The sequence below is a fragment of the Apiospora marii genome (genome assembly GCF_038362585.1).
Source record: "Apiospora marii strain CBS 49790 chromosome Unknown utg000001l_segment0_segment0, whole genome shotgun sequence".
NCBI classification, from domain to species: Eukaryota; Fungi; Ascomycota; class Sordariomycetes; order Amphisphaeriales; family Apiosporaceae; genus Apiospora; species Apiospora marii.
Genome location: NW_027117372.1, coordinates 929541 through 949908, shown reverse-complemented (window position 1 = coordinate 949908; position 20368 = coordinate 929541). Strand labels below are relative to the sequence as shown.

Sequence of the window (20368 nt, the reverse complement as noted above, 5' to 3'; positions counted from 1 at the left end):
GAAACTAGACTAGCAAGCCCATTGCTGTGTTCCCACTCTCCCATTTCCCCTTGAAGTACCCCTTCTTCGAAGCGACCCGAAGCTTCAGCACACCGACCTTCGGTTTTACTCGTCCTTGGTCCTGCACCGTATCCTTCCTGCCATTTACTTGGAAGGCTCTGCATTGTTTACCAAGCATTCGTATTTCCCATACGCTCAGGCAGCTAGCTGACTCGATTCTTCATCGGGCGAAGGAGAAAACCAGGAGGGAGGGAAAAAAGGACCTGGACCCCAACCACACAGCCGCCATTGTCACGACGACCTCACGTCGAGATTTCAAGGGATTGTTCTCCAGCCGACACGAAAACCCGCTGCAATTACTATAATTATTGTACCATATTTCGATCGTATATTCCTTCCGTCATCATACTCCCGGAAACAACCTCCACCATGTCGAACCAGCCGCCACAGTCGCCTCACTTCGACCGATACGTCGTCATCCACGTAGCAACCACCTGCGATGAGCACGGCGTCTACGTTACGAAAGATTCGGCCGAGGTGATCGAGCTTGGATGGATTCTGTTGGACGCGAAGACTCTAGACGAGGTATGGCACGAGATTTTCCGCCCAATTCTGCGTTATGGAGCTGTTGCGGGCCCCAGTCCTTGCATGAGAATTGCCAGAGGTGCTGCAAATTGCTTCAGAAATGGTCACTAACTCGGTTTCTGGCAGATTCACCGCGAAAACGTTCTTGTCAAGCCTATCAACACGCCCATTACTCCGCTATGCAGTAAGTACAGTTCAAGAATACCCGAGCTTGGCGATCCCCTATGCTGTGCTGTGTACAGCCGATCTCGCTTCCAGGACGGACAAGACTGACTTGGTGCTCGCCTACCTGCAGCTAGTCTGACGACCTTGACGTGGGAGCATGTTCGCAATGCAGGCACCTTCCGAGACGCAATTAACCGCTTCGACGCTTTCGCTTCCGAGCACTTGACCTCGCAGAACCTTGATTTCGTTTTTGTCACCCTCGATGCCTGGGACCTGCGAGTACAGCTGCCCCGCGAGGCCCGCGACAAGGCCGTCGTCCTGCCTCCCTACCTGCAGCACTCCCGTACCTTCGATCTGCGCACCGAATACCAACGTTGGCAACAACACCACCCTGAGTCTCTCCCCTTTGGTCCTTCGATGCTCTCCAACATCTGCGCTGCGCTCGAGGTCGAACCAGTGCAGTCTAGTGCCCCTATCAAGCACAATCTGCCTTTCCACCTGCAGGCTCTGGCACCTGCTTCTCCTCGCCGCGCCATGGAGGAAGCCGTGACACTGGCTCGAGTTCTTCGCGGGCTGATCCGTAAGTCGCAGCCTCGCGAGACTCACCCCGACGTGCTCACCAGGCCCATGGACGCCCGGGCTGATGTCCGCGCTTTCCTGTCGGAGCGCAGCAAGGTCCTTCACATGTCTGGTTTGCCTCATGATACAACCCAGTCGGAGCTTGAGAGCTGGTTCACCCAGTTTGGCGGTCGCCCAATCGCGTTCTGGACTCTCCGCACGCCTGAACAACACAAGCCTACTGGTACCGGCTTCGCCGTCTTCTCCTCCCACGAAGAGGTTAGTAACACCTCGCTTGGCGACATTCTTTATACGATGATTTTGCTAACATGTACATGTGATCCAGGCTGCCGAGAGCTTGTGCATGAACGGCCGTGCTCTCAACGAAAAGGCCATCGAAGTCTCGCCATCGTCAAGCCGCGTACTGGACCGTGCAGCTGAAATACTGACTCCTTTCCCTCCTAGCAAGAACAGGCCTCGCCCTGGTGACTGGACCTGTCCTTCGTGTGGTTTCTCCAACTTCCAGCGTCGCACCGCATGCTTCCGATGCTCATTCCCCGCAATGAACGCCGGCGCACAAGGTGGCGAGATGACTGGTGGCGGCGGCGGTGGCAGTGGCTACGGCTATGGTGGTTACGGCGCTCCTCCCATGATGCCCCCGCCTCATCACGGCGGTGGTCACCACGGAAACATGGGACATGGTGGTGGACGTATGGGTGGTGGCGGCGTCGTTCCCTTCCGTGCTGGTGACTGGAAATGTGGCAACGAAGTCTGTGGATACCACAACTTCGCCAAGAACGTTTGCTGCCTGCGTTGCGGCGCAAGCAGAGCTGGTGCGGCAGTTGTCGCTGATTCTGGTTACCCTTCGCCCATGGACAGCAGCTCAAGCTACGGTATGCCCGGCAACAACTCCATGGCTGGTACTCCTGGTCCTGGTCCTTTTGCCTCGGCAGCCGGCCCCTTCGGTGCTGGCGGCGGTTACGGTCAGCAGTTTGGCGGTCCCCCCAGCACCTACGCTCTTCCCTCCGGCATTGGTGGCGGTGCGGCTCCCTACCCGTCTTTGAACACCCACTTCGGACCTGCTCCCGGTTCTCACTCTGCCGGACCCTTTGACAGCCGTGCTGCCGAGGCCGCTTTCCAGTCGGCGAGCAATGGCCCTGCATCCGCTGGCCCGTCCAATAACTTCTACTCGAACCAGAACGAGAGCGATCCCTTCTCGTTCCTGTCTACCGGCATTGGTGGTCTCTCTGTTAGCGGAGGCGATGCGCGCCAGAACGGCGCCGGCGCTCCCCCCAACAAGTCGCCCGCCTAAAGGCACTGTTATCAACTTACAGCGGCCCATTGTATGTCTTTAAAGCTACCTGGGGCCGTGCGCACTTACTCTCATCGATATTGTCAGGTGTTAGGCGGTTGTGGAGATACACGATGTTTTGACGACATTGATACTAAAGTGTCACTAATTTTGGGGGATGTACTTTGAATGACGAGCAGATGGTAAATCATCAAACCCCTTGGCAGTACATCTCTCTGGACTCGGACCTTCGATGATATGGCAGGCTTGGAAGAACTTGGTACCGGAAGGGGGGAGTCAAGGTTGTGATTCGGATAGGGGGGTGTTGGTTGCGTATGACCAAAAATTATTTTGGGGAGGGGTTCGCTGGAAAGACAAAAGTGGAATTATCGAGTAGAGTCTCAGCACAGCAACACACATCGGCAGCATCCTCGATACACAGTTGGAGAGTCAGTAAAGGCTTTGGGTCCTCTGTAGGTCGGTCACCTTGGTCTGCACTTTATTGCGATACACGGCCGGGTTCAGATATCCTCGGTATCGGACACAGCGACTTTGTACATGGTTACTCTTGTGGTATGGATTTGGTGGCATAGCGCGGGGAGTGTAAAGGGTATATCCTTGGCCTCTTTTTACTAGTTGTCCAAATTTTTTGTCTTCTCTGCTTCTTGTTATTTTTCCACTTTTCGTTTCCTTCGCCGTGTTTGTCTATTTTTCTTCCCTCGAATCTTGTTCACATTGTTGCCGCTGCGGCCTGTCATTAAAGTCTCTCTATTCTTGTTCATGTTCATGGTCACTCCTCACTCACAAAAGGAATCAATTACATAAAATGGGCACAGCCAGGGAGTGGAGGAGTCGGGGAGTGCAGGTTGGATTAGCTCGTTATTGCACAGCTGGATGGTTATCTTCTCTACATGTAGATCGAAAGAAGGCTGGGGCACCGCCGTCTCAATCCTCGGATTTATGGACTTTGCCTTTATATGGACTGATGCAAGTCAACCTTTTATATCTTTACCTTTCGCTGAGACTCGTCTTCATTCTCATTTGCGTGTATCGTTTTGGCCCATGTGCAGCACAAGCAGACCAGTGCAGGGTGCGGCAATAGGTGCTGGTGGCTAACAACCTAATGGGGGAGGTTCCTAGGTTCCAATGCTGTTGGTGAGCGACTTTCGGTGTTTATTCATTCCTATTCCAGTGTTTATTCCACGTTATCCCAGTGTCTTATAAGGGAAAGAGTAACCGTTTACTCGAGAAATTCCCAGTATTCCCTTGAGACATGTCTTTCACTCTAAAAAGAGTGAATGCTTACACCGAGAGTCGATGGGTCGAATGTGCCACAGCTACCTACATGGTTACCATCATTGTGGGAGCACCGATCCCATCAGGAGGGGTTTAATAAGAGGGCAGATACAGCACAACATCGAGTGGTATCTCCAAGAGCTGGAGATTTTGTACTGCAGATTTTTTCAGTACCTACGTGTTAACAAACATTCAAGTTTGGCATTTCGTAATCATCTTCTAATTGCCCTCACATGCAAATTCCCTGGTCACAATTGAACTCAACAATATAAGATGGGCTCATCTTGCCTGAATTGCATTTTCCTCTGCATGCTAGCTATCGGTTTCATCTTCCTGTATCTCCTACATGTGATCAATGGGTCTCTCAAGTGACCGAGAAAGGAAAAAAAAACCAGACCCCCTTCCTTTTGCATTTCATGACTTCTTCAGCTTGACAGCTACCCCACATTACGCTGTCTCTGAAGTCGAAATGGTCATCAATCGTAAAAAGCTCTCTTTGCCAGAGCTGCTCCTATTGTACAATACATCTTTCCAGTAGTTTTCCCTGCCAATGCATCTCGCAAGGTAATGCTGCTTCCAGGTGACACAAGTCATACCGATCACTCGTCGTCGGTGTTACGCGCCTGAATGTGCCGGAAACCGGCAGCGCGAGCCGCGGCTTCGGCCTCTTTGAGAGCAGTCCAGGCTTCCTCGACCCTCTCCTCCAGGGTCATGGGAGGTTCGTCGGCGAAAGAAGGTCCCGCGGTGGCGGTGGACTGCTGCTGCTGCTGCTGCGACCAATGGGCAAAAAAGGGATCATCGGAATCGTCGTCGTCGGAAGAAGAAGAATCATCACCGGCGCCGCCAGCATCGTCATCGTCGTCATGGGGCTTGCGGAGTAGGAAGCTCCAGATTTCTTCGGGCACTTGCAGCCACTCGAAGTCGGCCCACTCGTCCACGACCTCGTCCTCGAGATCGCCGTCCGACAGCTCCTGCTCCATGCTCTGCGCGACTTGGGCGATGTAGGCCGAGTCAACGATGGGGTGGCCTTCTTCGTCGACGTGGGGGCTGTTGGGGCCGTCGCCGTCGTCGCCGTCGTCGCCGTTGCGGTCGTTGGGTTCGGGGGTCGGTGCTGTCCAGCTGCGTGGCAGCGGCGAGCGCTCCAGGTAGGGTGTTTGGGCTGACGAGGCGCTGCGTTCCGAGGCGGTACGGCGGAGCTGCTCCATGTACTTCTCATGGGTCTGAAGGAACGAACGGGGCAGCTGGGCTTCTCCGGCTTGGCGGGTCTTGGGGGGCTTCCAATCATTCTCGTTATCGTTGCTGCCGTTTCCTTCGTCTTCGTCGTCTTCCGAATCCGTGTCTGACATGTCGCCGAAATCCGAATCGGCCATGTTCTCCAGCTCCAGCAGTCGGGCTGTGACAGGACCGGGGCCTCCGAGCGACTCTTCGTCGTCGTCGTAGAGCGGGGCGCCGTATTCGTCGGTGACGGTTGGGTCGGGAGGAGGGCGGCTACGGCCGGTGATGGGCTGCATGATGGCGTACGAGAGCTGGGCCACCTGGTCGTCTTCGTCGTCGTGGTCGTGGCGGTCCCAGAGCTGGTTGTTGTCCCACTTGCGCAGCAGGTCGTCGCGCTTGAGCTGGGCGGCGAGTACCTCTTCCTGCTCGGGGACGGTGAGAGTGTGCCAGCGGCCTTTGAGGATCTCGATGCGGGTGAAGTCCTCGAACGTGTCCATGTGTCGCGTCTTGTGCGAGGCGTCGGGCATGTAGATCTCTTCCTCGCTCGGGTACAGGTTGCGGCCCGTCTTCCAGTCGAAGCAGCCCCAGAGGAGCAGAGGCAGCAGGTGCGTCTCCAGGTCGAGGCGGCGCCGAGCACACTCGTCGGCCACGATCTGGGTGACGTGGATCATGGGTGTACGGTTGATCGGGTAGGGGGTGGGTGAGGCGCGGGGTTCCATGACGAGCGAGCCGCCGGCGTGCTCGCCCCAGTACTCGAGGGACTCCTTGCCCCAGTCGTCGAAGGGCACGCCCATGGCCTTGAACTTTTGTCGGGACAGCACCTCGGGGGCGGCGAACATGGTGACGGTCCAGTTGGCGCCGAGGTCGTAGCGGACCTTGAGCTCCAGCAGCTGGTCGATCTTGTGGTAGCGCTCGCCGAAGAGCAGCTTGCGCAGGGGCACGAGGCTGCGCTGGGCCAGCATGAGCTCCGACAGGTCCGTGTCCACGGGCCCGTAGATGGGGTCGTTGCAGCGCAGCTCCAGCTTGAGGAAGAAGCACTGGATCCGCGCCAGGTCGGCGTCGGTGAAGCCCATGATCTCCTCGGGCAGGCCCAAGGCGGCGATGTTGCGCATGCGCTCCAAGAGCTTGAGGGGCGGGATGGCCTTGCCGGCGTCCAGGCGCTTCTTGGCGTCCAGGATCCAGCACCGGCAGTGGAGTTTCTCGTTGTTGCGGGCCGAGCAGCTGATGATCTCCTGGCGCTCCGCGTTGGTGGGCGCCGCCATGAGCTTCCACATCTTCAGCAGCGAGATCGAGGTGCGTTGGGGCGTACGGTGGCCGCGGCGGGCCAGGTGGGCGAGGATGTCGTCGACGGTCTCCTGGCGGGTGTAGCACATGGCGTACCACTTGAGGGAGGGAACCAACCGATGGACCACATCTTTGTCCTTCTTCTCGTGGTTGGGGTGCGCATCATCGTCATTGCAATCACATTCGCACTTGACGGTGACTTCCTCCTCAGGTTCAGGATAGACCGCCTTCTCTTTGCCCTTGCGGCTGCTGGTATCGATGCCCTTGCTTTCGAGATAGGCCTTCTCTTGTTGCCGGTACGGTGTGTGCTTGCGGCGCCAGGGATGGAAGCCGAAAGGCGACAGGGGCGACGTGGGGGGCTGGCCAGCAGGGTCGGGGATGGTCAGGTGCCGGTACGCGGCGCTGTGCCAGTTGTAGACCATGGCGGCCTCCGGGCAGTTGTAGTCTGTCCAGGCCTTGATCGACGAGCGCAGGGATCCTTTGATGGCTTCGTGGAAGGAGCGATGGATGCTGTAGAGGTTCAGCAGGTCGGCAGGCGGCAGGTACTTGCCGATCTCGATGACCAGTTCTCCGTAGTTGGTTGACAGCTTGTCAAGGATGTCGGAGCGCCGGGAGACGCGGCTGTGGCCTGTCTTGAGGGCGAGGTGGATGCGTTGGAGGCGTGAGATGCCCGGGTTGTTGCGTCCTCGTCTGAAACTGACTTGCTCCCCCGTCATCTCCTTGCTTTCGACAGGAGAGCCGCCGGTCTGGTTCTCCAGGAAAGCTTCAACGTTTGGGCTGTAGAGGAGCTCAGCTCCCTTGCGCTTGGCTTCCTTCTCCTTCTTGAGTTCGATTTGCTCCTTGGCGAATGTGGCTGTCAGGGGGGTCTCCAGAGTGAAATCAGTCGACACCTTAGCGGTGGACTCCTGACTGATTTGAGGAATTGGCTCGATATTGTATGGTCCACCCTGCTTCCCCGTACTCTTGTCGTCGGAGGACAAACTTGCCACGGGGCTCTTGAGCAATACAATCTGCTCCGCTGTGCCCCTACCCCAGTTGACGACGGCCTCAAGTTGTTCCATCTTCTCGGGAATTATATGTTTGGCATACTTGTTCAGCACGGAGATGTGATGGGTGGGGACCAGCTTGCTAGGGCCGGGTATGGAGGGCTGCTCAAGATTGAGGGCCGGAGGGGGCGCCTTCCGGTTTCCAGCAATGCTGGACGAGGCTGCGAAGCCAGGGCCCGGCGTCAGGATCTGGTTGGGGTCCAGTGACAAAGCTGGGCGGAGATTCGAAGCCGAACCTGAAGGTTCGGTTCCATCACTTCTGGGCCGGATTGGCAGGAAGGATTGGCCAGGGCTGGAAGCAGATGCAGGTGCAAGACCAGGATCGGACGATGCGGTTCTGACAGACTCAAACAGGCGAGTTGCTTCACCCGAGCTGACTGTACCCTGAGCTGAAGCTTCCTGGGCTGCCGTTGAAGAACTGCTGCCTGCCGTAGCTTCGGTGGTGTGCTCCTGAGCAGTGGAAGGATACACTTTAAGCTCCGGGAATATGTTGACGTCTTCATAAATCTGGGGAGCAGAGGGGTTATCATAGTCGCCGGTCATGCCTTTCGCCAGCTCTGCTATCTGTTTGCGCTGAGCTACTTTGCGCAGGGCATCGGCAAAGTCACCCATGGTGAACTCAACCTCAGGATGCTGGCGTTGGAAGTCCATCAGTGCATTAATGACTGTCTCCATGCTCGGCTTCTTGGTGGCGGGAGACTCAGCGGGAGACTCAGCGGGAGACTCAGCGGGAGACTCAGCGGGAGACTCAGCGGGAGACTCAGCGGGAGACTCAGCGGGAGACTCAGCGGGAGACTCAGCGGGAGACTCAGCGGGAGACTCAGCGGGAGACTCAGCGGGAGACGAGTGGCCGCCTCCGCCGTCTGCCTTTCCCGGATCTTGGGAAGACATGATGGCAGCGGAGTTCCTCTTGAGAGTAGAACTAGGCTGTGCGGGTGATGAATGTGGATGTGGGTGGACAGGTGATCGAATGGGGAAGATCTTGGGGACTGGTGCGAGAGGTGTGGCAAAGCCAACCTGGTGAAAAGGTGTTGGTGGTTTGATGTAACCTGCAACTTACAAGGCTGGGTCTTGCAGATGCGGGAGGCTAGGTGCGTTGGTAAACAACACAGCGGGCGTGCAAGTTAACACTGTGAATGTGTTTCACTTGCAGAGTTGTCTTGCTCCCGAGAAGGAAAGGTTGGGAGAAGGAAGAGAAAGGTATGGATAGGATGTGAGATACACGATGTTGGGTTTGTGGGAAACAACAACAACAACGGTGGGGTAGAAGAGAAGTGCAAGGAACCCGCTTTCCTTTCCTTGAGAACAATCAAAATCGAAAGTGATTGTTAGATGATTGATGTGCACCAACCATATCGTCGCCCCGGCAGTGAACTAGGTGCGCACTGAGTGATTTCGGGGGAGGGCCGGTGGTTGCGGCCCCGGCCCGGGCCCGTATTAGCCCCGTACTTCCGGCATCCCCCCTAAGTTCACGGCTCGGTGGTCTTTTACTAGTCAATTTAGGGTGCAATTAGGCAGAGGAGTATACTAGGCACCAATGGTACACTGGTACCTCACCCATTTGGCTTTCTAATGTGTTGCTGTAAAGTAGCATGGCCGTATAAGACCGGGAACGGATTATGCAAGGCATCTCCTTTGAGACACCTCAACCTCAAGTGCTCACTAAGAAGTAACTACAAGTTTTCCCCTAAAAAATGGTTGCAATGAAGGTCAATGGTAACAAGGTATTGGTTGGTGTTCATCCATAGCGTAGCACGGTAGCATGTAGGTGACAAAGTAAAGTATGCCTGGGCGAGTAGAGTATGGACAACCACCTAAGGGCAATTTCACAGTTATGTCAGGCACAGAACCATCATCTGCCAGCCCAAACTTGCCTACAGTTGCTACTTGTTCCCTTGTTTTCGAGCAAAACCTTGCATGAACGGGCTACATGTCAACAACCCCATAACAGAGCAAGATAACAAACGTACATTGAAATGTTCTTGCACCCGGATGTGCACATCGTAGTTAGCTAACCTGTCATATGTGTACCAGAGGCTGTTTTTTTTAGGAGCCTTTAACATCACAGACCAAAAAGTAAAGCAGAATAAAGAAAAGTTAAAGGCGAGCGTAAGAATTGGTTGGCTCAGCTGGTCCTCATTGGCACCTACCGAAAGGGGCGTGACCATTTCTGCGCCCGCCAGACTTATAAAGAAGGGAGATTCAAGGCGTTGTAAAGGAAAAGGTTAAAAAGTTAAAAAGAATTAAAAAAACAGAATTTGCTGCCCACTACTGGAATCGAACCAGTGATCTCATCATGTCGTCGGATGCCGTCTTCTGGTGAAGTTGAGCTTCCTATTACTAGTGATGCGCTTTACCACTAAGCCAAGCGGGCCGGATAACCAAGGACTTGGTGATCTGATTGGGTGAAAATAATCGTTAATAACAGGAAATATAAAGGACAGTGAAAGCGGTGAGCGATTGTTGGTGGAGTCATGGCTAAGCTAAGAGGGTGGAGGATTGGGAAAGGGGGCCCACGACCATGGACCCCGTTTTATTCAACCGGCAGCAAAAGTTACATTTGACTCGAGGGCAAAGAGAGGAAGCAATTCAGAGTTGGTATCAAAATGTACATGTATTTATTTGCTGCTTGGGTCACTGATGAAACTCAGCAACCAAGTCCATGGCTAGTCAAGGACCAAAAAAACACCATACGCATGCCTGATGCTGTGCGTCATCCTCGAAGCATCCATCCCAAGTAGTATGTCACCTCTGGTGCGCCTTCGTAGTTACAAATCAACGTCAGAAGAACTGCCCTGTCTGGCTTCTATGTCTCCATTGGCATAAGAGATCCGACGTTCCTCCGATTCCAGACTGCCCAGACTGCCCAGACTGCTCAATGGAGAGTCCGTCATCTCCTCCCTTAGGTTCATGTTGCGAAGACCAAGGACCTTCCCAGTCATTTCGCCGGCTGGCGTTTGAACCCATTTGCGTAGATTTTCGCGAGACAAGTTCGCGGGCTTCCCCTATCTGCCCATCTCCTCCAAATTGATCTCGGCTTCATCCTTACCAACGATGGATTCCGCCACCTTCCACACCTGGAGCATGTTGTCTTCGGCAGCACTGGCTACGAGCCAAGGATCGTTGAGGTTCCAACTGAAATCCGCCAAGTGGTTGGTGTGGCCTCCATGCATGAACAGCCTGTGTTCATGTAAATTAGTTACTTGTCCAAAGAAGCAGTTATCGGTAAAGACTCACAGCTCGGGAGGTCCATCCTCCTGGTCATCTGGCTGTTGCTCGTCACCCACACGACTCAAGTCCCAGAAGATTATGCGTCGATCATAGCTGGCACTGCCGAGAATGCCAGCCTCATGGGGGTGCCAGGCGATGGAGGTAACAGCGTCCTGGTGGCCCTCCAGCGTGTGCACCTTCTCCTTGACATTGCGCAGATCCCAGATGCCAATGGTTTTGTCGGCTGAAGCTGTAGCAACAATAACTTCTGTTGTGGGATTGAACGCGAGCGCGTTGATGGCGTCGCTGTGGCCGTGGCGAGCCACAAGTGACGACTGAGTAGTCGAATCCTGCCGTAAGTCGAGAATTTGCAGTGTCAAGTCGTCAGACACACTGCCCAGGAAATTCTTCGAGATAGGGTGATATTGTACGTCGTTGACGACGTTGGTGTGGTGAGTGTAGGTGCGGGCCGGGTTCAGGGTCGTCTTGCCGCTTTCCAGGGACTTCAGATCCCACAAACGAACCGTTTGGTCCTGACTGCCCGAGGCCAGCGAGCCTTCAACATGAGGGTTCCAGCAAAGACCGAAACCTTCGTCTTGGTGACCCTTGAGTGTGATTTGCGGATTCACCGTTCCATCGGGCTTGACGCTGTGCTTGGTGCGATCGAAGATGAGGATCTCGCCATCGACGGTAAGAGTGGCGATCAGGTCAGGGTTCTGCGGGCAGTAGCGGGCCTTGTTGACCTCGCCAGGGTGGTCGATCTGCTGGACGATGTTCCATTTCATGGTGCCCTTGTCTGACTTGCCATAGCCTCCAATCTCGCCCCGGTCCTCATCGAAGTCGCTAGGGTTCGCCTTGATGGATTTGGGGATCTCGACCTCGGCGATCTGGACATGGTTGGGCTTCTCGTCGGCGGTATGGGTGCCGATCAATACGCGGTGAATGCGACAGTTCTTGCCCTCGGGCTCCTTCACATCAGGAAACCACTGGACGGTCAAGGTTGGCCATGTCAGCGCCGTGCTGAGAATCATATCATATAGAAAGGGCGCGTTCTTCTTCCATGTCTTGTACTCCTCGTTGATCAGTCGCTGCTCCTCGTCCTCGGAGTCCTGACCTGTCATGTTGACTGTTTGCGAGGCGAGTCAGTTTCATCCTGGCACAGCTTTCCGCCATCTAAATTTTGGTGGTGGGATATTATTACCATCAGGGTCCTCGGCAACCTGCGCGGGAGCCATGTTGGGAAGCAGTTTGATCGCTTTTGAAAGCTGCGACTACCCAATCGATTTGCTGGTTGCGACTTTATCAGAAAGAAGTGAGGTTGAAGACGATTGGGTTTGCGTCGGTGGGCTGATGTTGCCAATCGGTGAAAATGGCCAACGCGCAAAGAGATGGTCAATGGTGGGTGGGTGATGGATCGCGTAGCTTAAGGCAGAAAACGCGGCTTCCAGTCGCGTAAAGTGCAGGCGGCTGGAAGCATGTACCTACCTCAGGTAAATATTTTATGTACTCGCACCTTAGGTGCACTTACCTCCAGTTATGCAAGGCTGGATAATTGTGAGGCTGAACATAACTCGCAATGGCCCAAGCTCCCAAATCGAAATCTGGAGATACCCGACTCAAGTCTGTACTTGTACACCAAACCCATCGCTCAGCGATCCGAACCCGACCCCCCTCCAAAAGGCCATTGTTGATAGCCTAGGCGCCTAGCTGCTCTGCTACAAGGATCCACGTTAGCCCCCCAATCGGTCGCCGGCTGACTCTGAAAAGCACGGCCAGATCACATCGTCATACGAGAGACTGTGGCAGACACAGAGGCTGCGACCTCATTACACACTTTCTACATCTTCCCACCTGTCTCATTTTGTGGTGTTGTTGCTTTGGGCTCCTATATGCTTCCTTTGCACGACATCTAGATTTGCGCGATTCCGCCGTACCGTTCATCTTGTTCTATAGGATCTTTCAATTGGCTTCACAAGGCGTTTTTGGCCAGATCCGTCCCGTCCCGTACCGCTAAGACCCTTCCTTGTCTTGTCGACTTCGCAATTTTGACAGGCTTCATTCTTTTGCATCCCCCTCCTGTATCCCAGCTGGACTGCGCAAGATTGTTTCGTTTCAAAGCTTTGTTTGACGCGCTTCGTGAAGCACACCTTCTTTACTACTTGGATTGCTTCGTCTATACCTTGCGACCGCATGCGACTTTGCGAAGATGGGGTTCGTATTAGGCACATTGCCCTGCGCAGTATGACCCCGCGACTGACTCCCTCGCAGTGTTCCCAAGTTCTTTCGATGGATGTCGGAGCGGTATCCGGCGATATCGCAACTGATCGCCGAGAATCGCATTCCCGAGTTCGACAATCTATACGTATGCCGCCTGCGCACCTGCCCGCCTTGATTAGCTAGGAAACTGACTGTGTTGCGATTAGCTGGACATGAACGGTATTATACATAACTGTACACACAAGGATTCGGATGATGCGACCTTCCGTCTCACCGAGGAGGAGATGTTCATCCGTATTTTCAACTACATCGAACATCTGTTCGGGAAGATCAAGCCGCAGAAGCTCTTCTTCATGGCGATTGATGGCGTTGCCCCACGCGCCAAGATGAACCAGCAGCGAGCCCGTCGCTTTCGAACAGCTCTCGATGCTGAGAAGGCTCGAGACAAGGCTATCGCCGAGGGCGTGGAAATGCCCAAGGAAGCTCCGTTCGACAGCAACTGCATTACGCCTGGTACAGAATTCATGGCCAAGTTGACGCGACACCTGAAATACTTCATCAACAAGAAGGTCACTCAGGACTCAGATTGGCAGGGCTGTGAGATTGTTCTGTCTGGCCACGAAGTACCCGGAGAAGGCGAGCACAAGATCATGGAGTATATTCGCAATGCCAAGGCTCAGCCCGATTACGACCACAATGTTCGGCATTGCTTGTACGGTCTTGATGCTGATCTGATCATGTTGGGCTTGCTTACCCACGACCCGCATTTCTGTCTGCTTCGCGAGGAAGTCACATTTGGGCGTGCTTCTAAGTCGGCATCCAAGGAGTTGGAGCATCAGAATTTCTACTTGATGCATCTTTGCATTGTCCGGGAGTACTTGGAGTTGGAGTTCCAAGAGCTGAAGACCGATGGAAAGACAAAGTTCCCCTTCGACATGGAGCGGGTTATAGACGACTTCATTCTCATGGCGTTTTTCGTTGGAAACGATTTCTTGCCCAATCTACCCCATCTGCACATCAACGAAGGTGCATTGGCCACCATGTTTAGGATATATAAGGAGGTCTTGCCCCAGTGTGAGGGTTACATTAACGAAGGAGGAGTTATCAATCTCCAGAGCCTCGGGCTGCTTTTGAACGAGCTGTCCAAGGAGGAGAACCGTCATTTTGAGCATGAAAACTCCGATCAGAAGTGGTTGAAGAGCAAGCAGCTGGCCGAGGCCAAGGGCGAAGAAATGCCCAAGAGCAAGGGCAAGGTCATCATGACCTCTACCCAGAAGGAGCTGTGGAAGACAGTTAAGAAGTACGTCCAGAAGCCGCGCGCGGATCCTCTGGACCTCGGTACTGAACTCGTCGCTGCCGATCGTCAATTCATCAAGGAGGTGGCCAGCGATATGCGACTCGAGTGGCGCACAGTCGACGACGACGAGGGTCAACGCCATCTCGTTGTCTCGCTCCCTGGAAAGGCGAATGGCAATGCCGATGAGGAAGAGGATGAGGAAGTCGAGGCTGGCTTTGCTCTTAACCGCGTGATGAAAAAGTACGACTCTGCACAGGTAATCGACGTTTCAGCAACAGAGTCGCAGGCCTCAATGGCGATCAAGTACAAGGAGAAGTTTGGCGAATGGAAGAACGAGTACTACAGCTCCAAGTTCAAGGAGTGGTCACCCGATACCAAGGAGACCGAACTGCGCCTACTCTGTGAGAACTATGTCCAGGGTTTGCAGTGGGTGTTGTACTACTACTACCGCGGAGTAGCCTCCTGGCCCTGGTTCTACGCATACCATTACTCTCCCATGATTTCAGGCAAGTCCACCCGAAAGCATGGCTTTTATCTATTTGAAACTAACACTGTCTAGATGTCTGCAAGGGCTTCAACGCAGACGTGGATTTCAAACTCGGCCAACCGTTCCGACCCTATGAGCAGTTGATGGGTGTTCTGCCGGACCGCAGTAAAAGCATCGTACCTGCAGTCTATCACCCGCTAATGACAGATCCCAAGTCGCCTATCATCGACTTTTACCCACGGGATTTCGAGCTTGACATGAACGGCAAGAAAATGGAGTGGGAGGCCGTCGTCAAGATCCCTTTCATTGACGAGAAACGATTGCTTTCGGCGATGGCTACTAAGAACGACTTGCTCTCAGCCGATGAGAAGGCAAGAAACGACTTTGGCGTGTCGCTGAAGTTCACTTACGATCCTACAACTCCGCCGATTGTGTACCCGTCCTCCATGGTTGGTGTATTTCCTGACATTCCTGGCTGCCAGTGCGTTGAGAACATCTATGATCTCCCCACGGCAGATGGCGCCAAGCTCTACCGGGGCCTCTTGGATAATGCCAAGCTCAATATCGAGGCTCTGGCCGGTTTCCCCAGTCTGGCAACTTTGCCTTATACTGCCGGTCTCGACTACCACGGTGTAAATGTTTTCCAGCAGGACAGCCGTAATCAGAGCATGGTCGTGACACTATCAGACGTTGAGATGCGTAGCGGCATTGAAACGGCAAAGCTGAAACTGGGACAAAGATGCCATGTTGGCTACCCCTTCCTACAGGAAGCCAAGATCGTCACCGTTCAGGATCGCGATTACGAATACTCGCTAGATGCCAACAACAAGGTCGTGCAGAGACACTTGGACGGTTCAGAGATGCAAGCTTGGCAGAAGAAGGCCGCTTACGCAGGCAACTTCTACAGCAAGCGTCTTGGCATCGTTATCGGTCCCATCGAGGTCATGGTGCAAGTCGATATGCTAAAGGGCTTGATAAAGACCAAGGAGGGTGCGCTCATCAAGGAGTATGGTGACATACCGGGGACCCAGAAGGACCATGCTGCCCAAGTCATAGTAGACGAGGTCGTGAGCGAGGACCAGCGATTCATTGAAAGAGAAGCGTTGCCTATCGAAGAGGAGTTCCCATTGGGCTCCAATGCATTCTTCCTCGGAGAGACGGTTCAAGATTTCATGTACTACGGACGTCCTGCTAGAGTCCTCGGACACAGGGACGGTCTAGTAGAAACAGTTATGGCCTTCCACCACCCAAAGAATCGCCAACCACAACAAAAAGCAAAGGGACAAGATTTTGTCCCACACGAGGCTAAGTACGCATCGCGCTTCTCGACCGTTGCTAAACCAATTGTCGCACACGGAGACAGTCTCGGTAACTACGAGTCTGCTGTCAACGTCGCAAAAAACATCGGTGTCTCTCCCTTGGTCCTCAGCAAAATCGCATCATCGCTATTCGTTTACACTGTTGGGAACATGAAGGTGAATTTGGGCCTCAACCTGAAGTTCGAGGGTCGAAAACTGAAGGTACTTGGGTATACAAGAAAATCCGCTCGTGGATGGGAGTACAGCCAAACTGCCCAAGTTCTCATTGCGCAATACGCCAGTAAATTCCCCGATCTATTCGCTGGAATGATGCAAAACCCCCAGGGCAATGAGCTGCGCGAAACAGATCTTTTCCGACGAATGTCACCCGAGGAAGCCACCCTTAAAGTCAAAGAAATCGGCGCATGGCTCAAGACCATAGAGACTAGCAAGTTTGAGAAAGTTCCCTTGGATGCGGAACAGCTCGATTCGAATGTCGTTAAGGCAATTGAGAAGGCAGTCGATGGTCTCCTCGAAGAATTTAATAGTGGCTTAGGTGAGGATCTATTTGTCAAACGCAAGGCTCCCCGAGATGTGTTGCTGCGCATCGAGGACGCTGAGCAACGGCTTGGCGACCAGAAATTCTCTCTTGGCGACCGCGTGGTCTATGCCGCCGGTAATGGCAAGGTGAAGACCGGTGCCCAGGGAACAGTTGTTGGTATAAGTACTGTTGGAAATCACCATATGCTTGATGTGGTATTCGACCAGCCCTTCATGAGTGGCACTGCCTTGGGCGAACGATGCTCGCCATTCCGAGGAGCAACAGTCGCTGCAAAGACTGTCTTGAATACTACAAGCAAGCATTTCCTGGCAATTCCCAAACAGGGAAACACTGGAGGTCACAGGATTGCCGACTCGATCCAGAAGACCCGCGGAAACTCGGGAGGATTCCGTGGCAGGAATGGAGGCACATACCGCGATGCGCCTGCTCCTCCTCCTCTGAATGGGTCATTCCGCGGTGCTATGAGTGGTGGCCGTGGCAGAGGTGCCGGCAATGCAGTACCTCATTTGCAACATTCGAGCCTGGTCTATCGCCCTGCTCCGAATGGTGCACACCCCCAGCAACAGCATCCGAGCCACCAAGGAGGATACCAGGCCAGCAACCACCATGATTGGCAAACGGCCAACCATAGTGGCCAAGCGCATCATGGAGGCCAACCTCACAACAACTATGCACAAGGACAACCATCCGGCCAAAGCAATGGTGCCCTCTACGGCGCAGTACCGCCTCCCCCGAATCTGAATGCTAAGGACAACAGTCGTGGGGGACGAGGAAGAGGTCGTGGCGGTCGTGGGAGAGGAGAAGGCAGGGGTCAAAGAGGTGGACGAGGTGGAGCTTCCCGGGGCAGAGGAGGACAGCAGCAAAACTCTGCTTAAAGGAACTGTAGATTAAACTTGCTAGCGAACTTGCTCGACCTGGAGCAGTGGGATCCGTCCACTCCGCAGCGCGACCGACCCGCAGGTGCCGTTGAATCCCCAGCCTGGTGAATTCTGGGCATACTCGGCGCGCGCAATGAAGATCAGATAGACAACGTACAGATAGAAAATCCACAAAAGCTACTCGAGTGGATGCGCGCTTGCAATCAAGCCAACACAACGGCTACACGCATGGCATTGTCCAATCATGTGCCTTAATGCGGGGGGCTCGTATGAAACCCCCTGTCCCATCACACTTGGAGTGTAACGCTCTGGATCAGGCTGCCTTATGTCTTTTGTCCTGTTGCCTGTATCCTTCTAGACCACTGAATATAACGTTTATATATTATATCGTGTCTGCTCATCTCTTACATTGGAATTTCGACATCACTGGTTGGCTGACATCCTGATATCAAAAACATGCGGCTAATCAACACAGAAACGATGGAGATGGAGGAATTTATGGGTCGCACACCTCCAAAGTATGCTATACTGTCACATCGTTGGAGCGACGGCGCCGAGGTAACGTATGTGGACTATATGGACGGCAGTGCGTTGTCTATGCCAGCCTACGACAAGGTATTGTCGTTCTGCTCGAAGGCCAGGTCGGAGGGGTTGCAGTATGCCTGGATTGATACCTGCTGCATCGACAAAAGATCAAGTGCCGAGCTCAGCGAGTCTATCAACTCCATGTTCAAGTGGTACCAACAAGCGGAGATCTGCTATGCTTATCTCAACGACGTCACCAAGGATGGCGCGGATTTCTTTGCCCGTAAGGATCGGATGTTTGAGTCGGGCCTGCATATGGACGTCCATCCAAACGATATCTGGGAGAAGCAGAGGCAGACGAGACTGCACAGGGAGTTCTGCAACAGCGTTTGGTTCAAACGAGGATGGACGTTGCAAGAATTAGTCGCACCTTCCGAGGTTGTGTTCTTTGATAGTAACTGGCACGATCTGGGAACGAAGCATTCACTAGTCTCGCTGATACATAAGATCACGCGCATTGACATCGGTCATCTTCAAGCGGCTTCTGCAGAGGACATTGTCGTCAGCCCTGACAGCAGACTAAACAGCTATTCAAAGACACGACATCTTGCGACATCTTCCCGGAATATGGGCTTTTCTGAGCCATGGAGACGGGCTACCACGGCTCAGAAAATGAAATGGGCGGCCGGTCGACACACATCACGGCTGGAGGACCGCGCCTATAGCCTACTTGGCATATTCGACGTGACCATGCCACTCTTGTATGGGGAGGGGGAAACCGCGTTCATTAGGTTACAAGAGGAAATCATCAAACAGCATCCATACGATCATTCGATTTTCTGCTGGCGGGATGAATCAAAACTGGGGCATACGGGCTTGTTTGCGCCAAATCCCGACTACTTTGGTCTTTCGAGGGATGTGAGGCCAGCCTCTGTCACCTTTCGAGAAGAAATGGCCCGGTATTTTGGTGGCCCTGCTGGGACTCCACACGATCCTATCGAGGTATCACTACGGAGGGCACGTTTAAGATTGCCGCTGATCGGGCCCATCACGTCGGTTCAGCTTCAACGGTTGCGAGGCAATTGCCTGAAAGCTGCATACGCGGCTTCGTTAGTGCTCGACTTTAGCCAGAAACCACTATCAGAAACTTTACGGCCAGAAACTACTGGCTGGCATGATCTTGACCAAACCGGAGATAAGCGCATGCCGCCGGTCTACATAGCAGTGCTAGACTGCACTTTTACGGGTTTCCCGGGCCATTTTGTAGGCATCATGCTAAGACGGGAAGATGGTCCACATGAATCCTACGTCCTTGATCATAGCCTGAGGGAAATATGCATACGGCCGGACGAGCGTTGGGCTTCTTACCAAACCTTCTCGGTCTACGCGCACCTCGAATACAAGAATGCCACTGGAGGGACCGAAGAAGGGCTGCAACAGCCATACTTAAGCCACAAGACCGCCATCCAGCTCATTTATGTTGGTACGGAGCCTTACGGGCTTCTCAAGGTGCTGGGCGACTCATCTGCTCGGGGTTTCGTGCCCTTTCAGAACCAATGTGATCTTCACATCGAGGCGGGCGACCGTAACTGGCTCATATTCATCAAAGCAGATAGCCGCGGCAATCTGACCACCTTTGCACTTTTCGTCGGCCGCTTGGAGAACAGCGACAAGCTGTGGACGCATATCGAGTTCCCTGCCTCGTCGAATGACGCCGCTTACTGGACGATGCCCATGAACCGAATGGACCGGGAGCATGATGTTCGCATACCCCAATTCAACAGTCCACAGGGCTCAGAGGCGGACTACCGCAGTGACGGTATCTATGAAGGCCTCACGACGAGGGACCTGGAGGGAACGAACGGCGGCGTGGTCGTCGTGCGGCGCCGCAAAGCGCGCGGATGGCCCGGTGATCCCGAGGACGTCAACGTGGTCATCGAAGGCGTGGATAACCGACCGCTGTCGATGGCCGACGAGGGGCCGCAGGAGGAGTCTCCCGTATCTGACGAGGACGGCCCCAACGAAGAGGATGATGCATGCCGGTCAGGGGCGAGTACCCCCCAATCGCCGGGTGGCGCCTCCCTTCTTGACCTACCGCCTGGCTTCGACCGCTTCAGCCTCTGGGAGGGGTTCGCGGGGTTCAATATACCTCACCCTTTCGCCGACGATGATGGTGTGCCAGAGAACTGGTATAGCCTATCTTTCAGGGAGATGCTCAACCATGTGCCCAAAAGATTGATACATCAATTTGAGCAGCAGCAGAAGCAGAAGCAGAAGCAGCAAGGAGACATATTAGTGAAGGATCCGGATTCTCCACAGAAGCAGTAGTGCTACGGATGTGTGAATCTTCATATGATCCGAGCAAGAGATTGTCTTCTGTTATACTCATCCGCGAATGCCTTTTTAGCCTTACAATCCTACACTATATCCCAACGGGAGAACTTTCAAATTTCC

At 53.9% G+C, this 20368-nt stretch overlaps 5 protein-coding genes across 5 annotated transcripts; 3 read left to right on the top strand and 2 right to left on the bottom strand.

The window, feature by feature from the left end:
* Nucleotides 1-429: 429 nt before the first annotated feature.
* On the top strand, nt 430-2620 carry PG985_000311 (uncharacterized protein; the record flags this gene model as incomplete). The annotated part of the gene is made up of 4 exons (XM_066820080.1): nt 430-585; nt 712-769; nt 881-1587; nt 1655-2620. The coding sequence occupies 4 exons, from the start codon at nt 430-432 to the stop codon at nt 2618-2620; spliced, it is 1887 nt and encodes a 628-aa protein (XP_066690959.1).
* A 1874-nt stretch (nt 2621-4494) lies between these two features.
* On the bottom strand, nt 4495-8331 carry PG985_000310 (uncharacterized protein; the record flags this gene model as incomplete). The annotated part of the gene is made up of 1 exon (XM_066820079.1): nt 4495-8331. The coding sequence occupies one exon, from the start codon at nt 8329-8331 to the stop codon at nt 4495-4497; it is 3837 nt and encodes a 1278-aa protein (XP_066690958.1).
* Nucleotides 8332-10445: 2114 nt separating this feature from the next.
* Nucleotides 10446-11885, bottom strand: PG985_000309 (Histone acetyltransferase type B subunit 2; the record flags this gene model as incomplete). Its single annotated transcript, XM_066820078.1, has 3 exons — nt 10446-10620; nt 10678-11776; nt 11852-11885. The coding sequence occupies 3 exons, from the start codon at nt 11883-11885 to the stop codon at nt 10446-10448; spliced, it is 1308 nt and encodes a 435-aa protein (XP_066690957.1).
* Nucleotides 11886-12856: 971 nt separating this feature from the next.
* On the top strand, nt 12857-17402 carry PG985_000308 (XRN 5'-3' exonuclease; the record flags this gene model as incomplete). The annotated part of the gene is made up of 5 exons (XM_066820077.1): nt 12857-12861; nt 12919-13012; nt 13074-14670; nt 14724-17213; nt 17269-17402. 5 exons carry the CDS (start codon nt 12857-12859, stop codon nt 17400-17402), a joined length of 4320 nt encoding a protein of 1439 aa, XP_066690956.1.
* Nucleotides 17403-17869: 467 nt separating this feature from the next.
* Nucleotides 17870-20242, top strand: PG985_000307 (uncharacterized protein; the record flags this gene model as incomplete). The annotated part of the gene is made up of 2 exons (XM_066820076.1): nt 17870-18475; nt 19268-20242. 2 exons carry the CDS (start codon nt 17870-17872, stop codon nt 20240-20242), a joined length of 1581 nt encoding a protein of 526 aa, XP_066690955.1.
* Between the last annotated feature and the right edge of the window lie 126 nt (nt 20243-20368).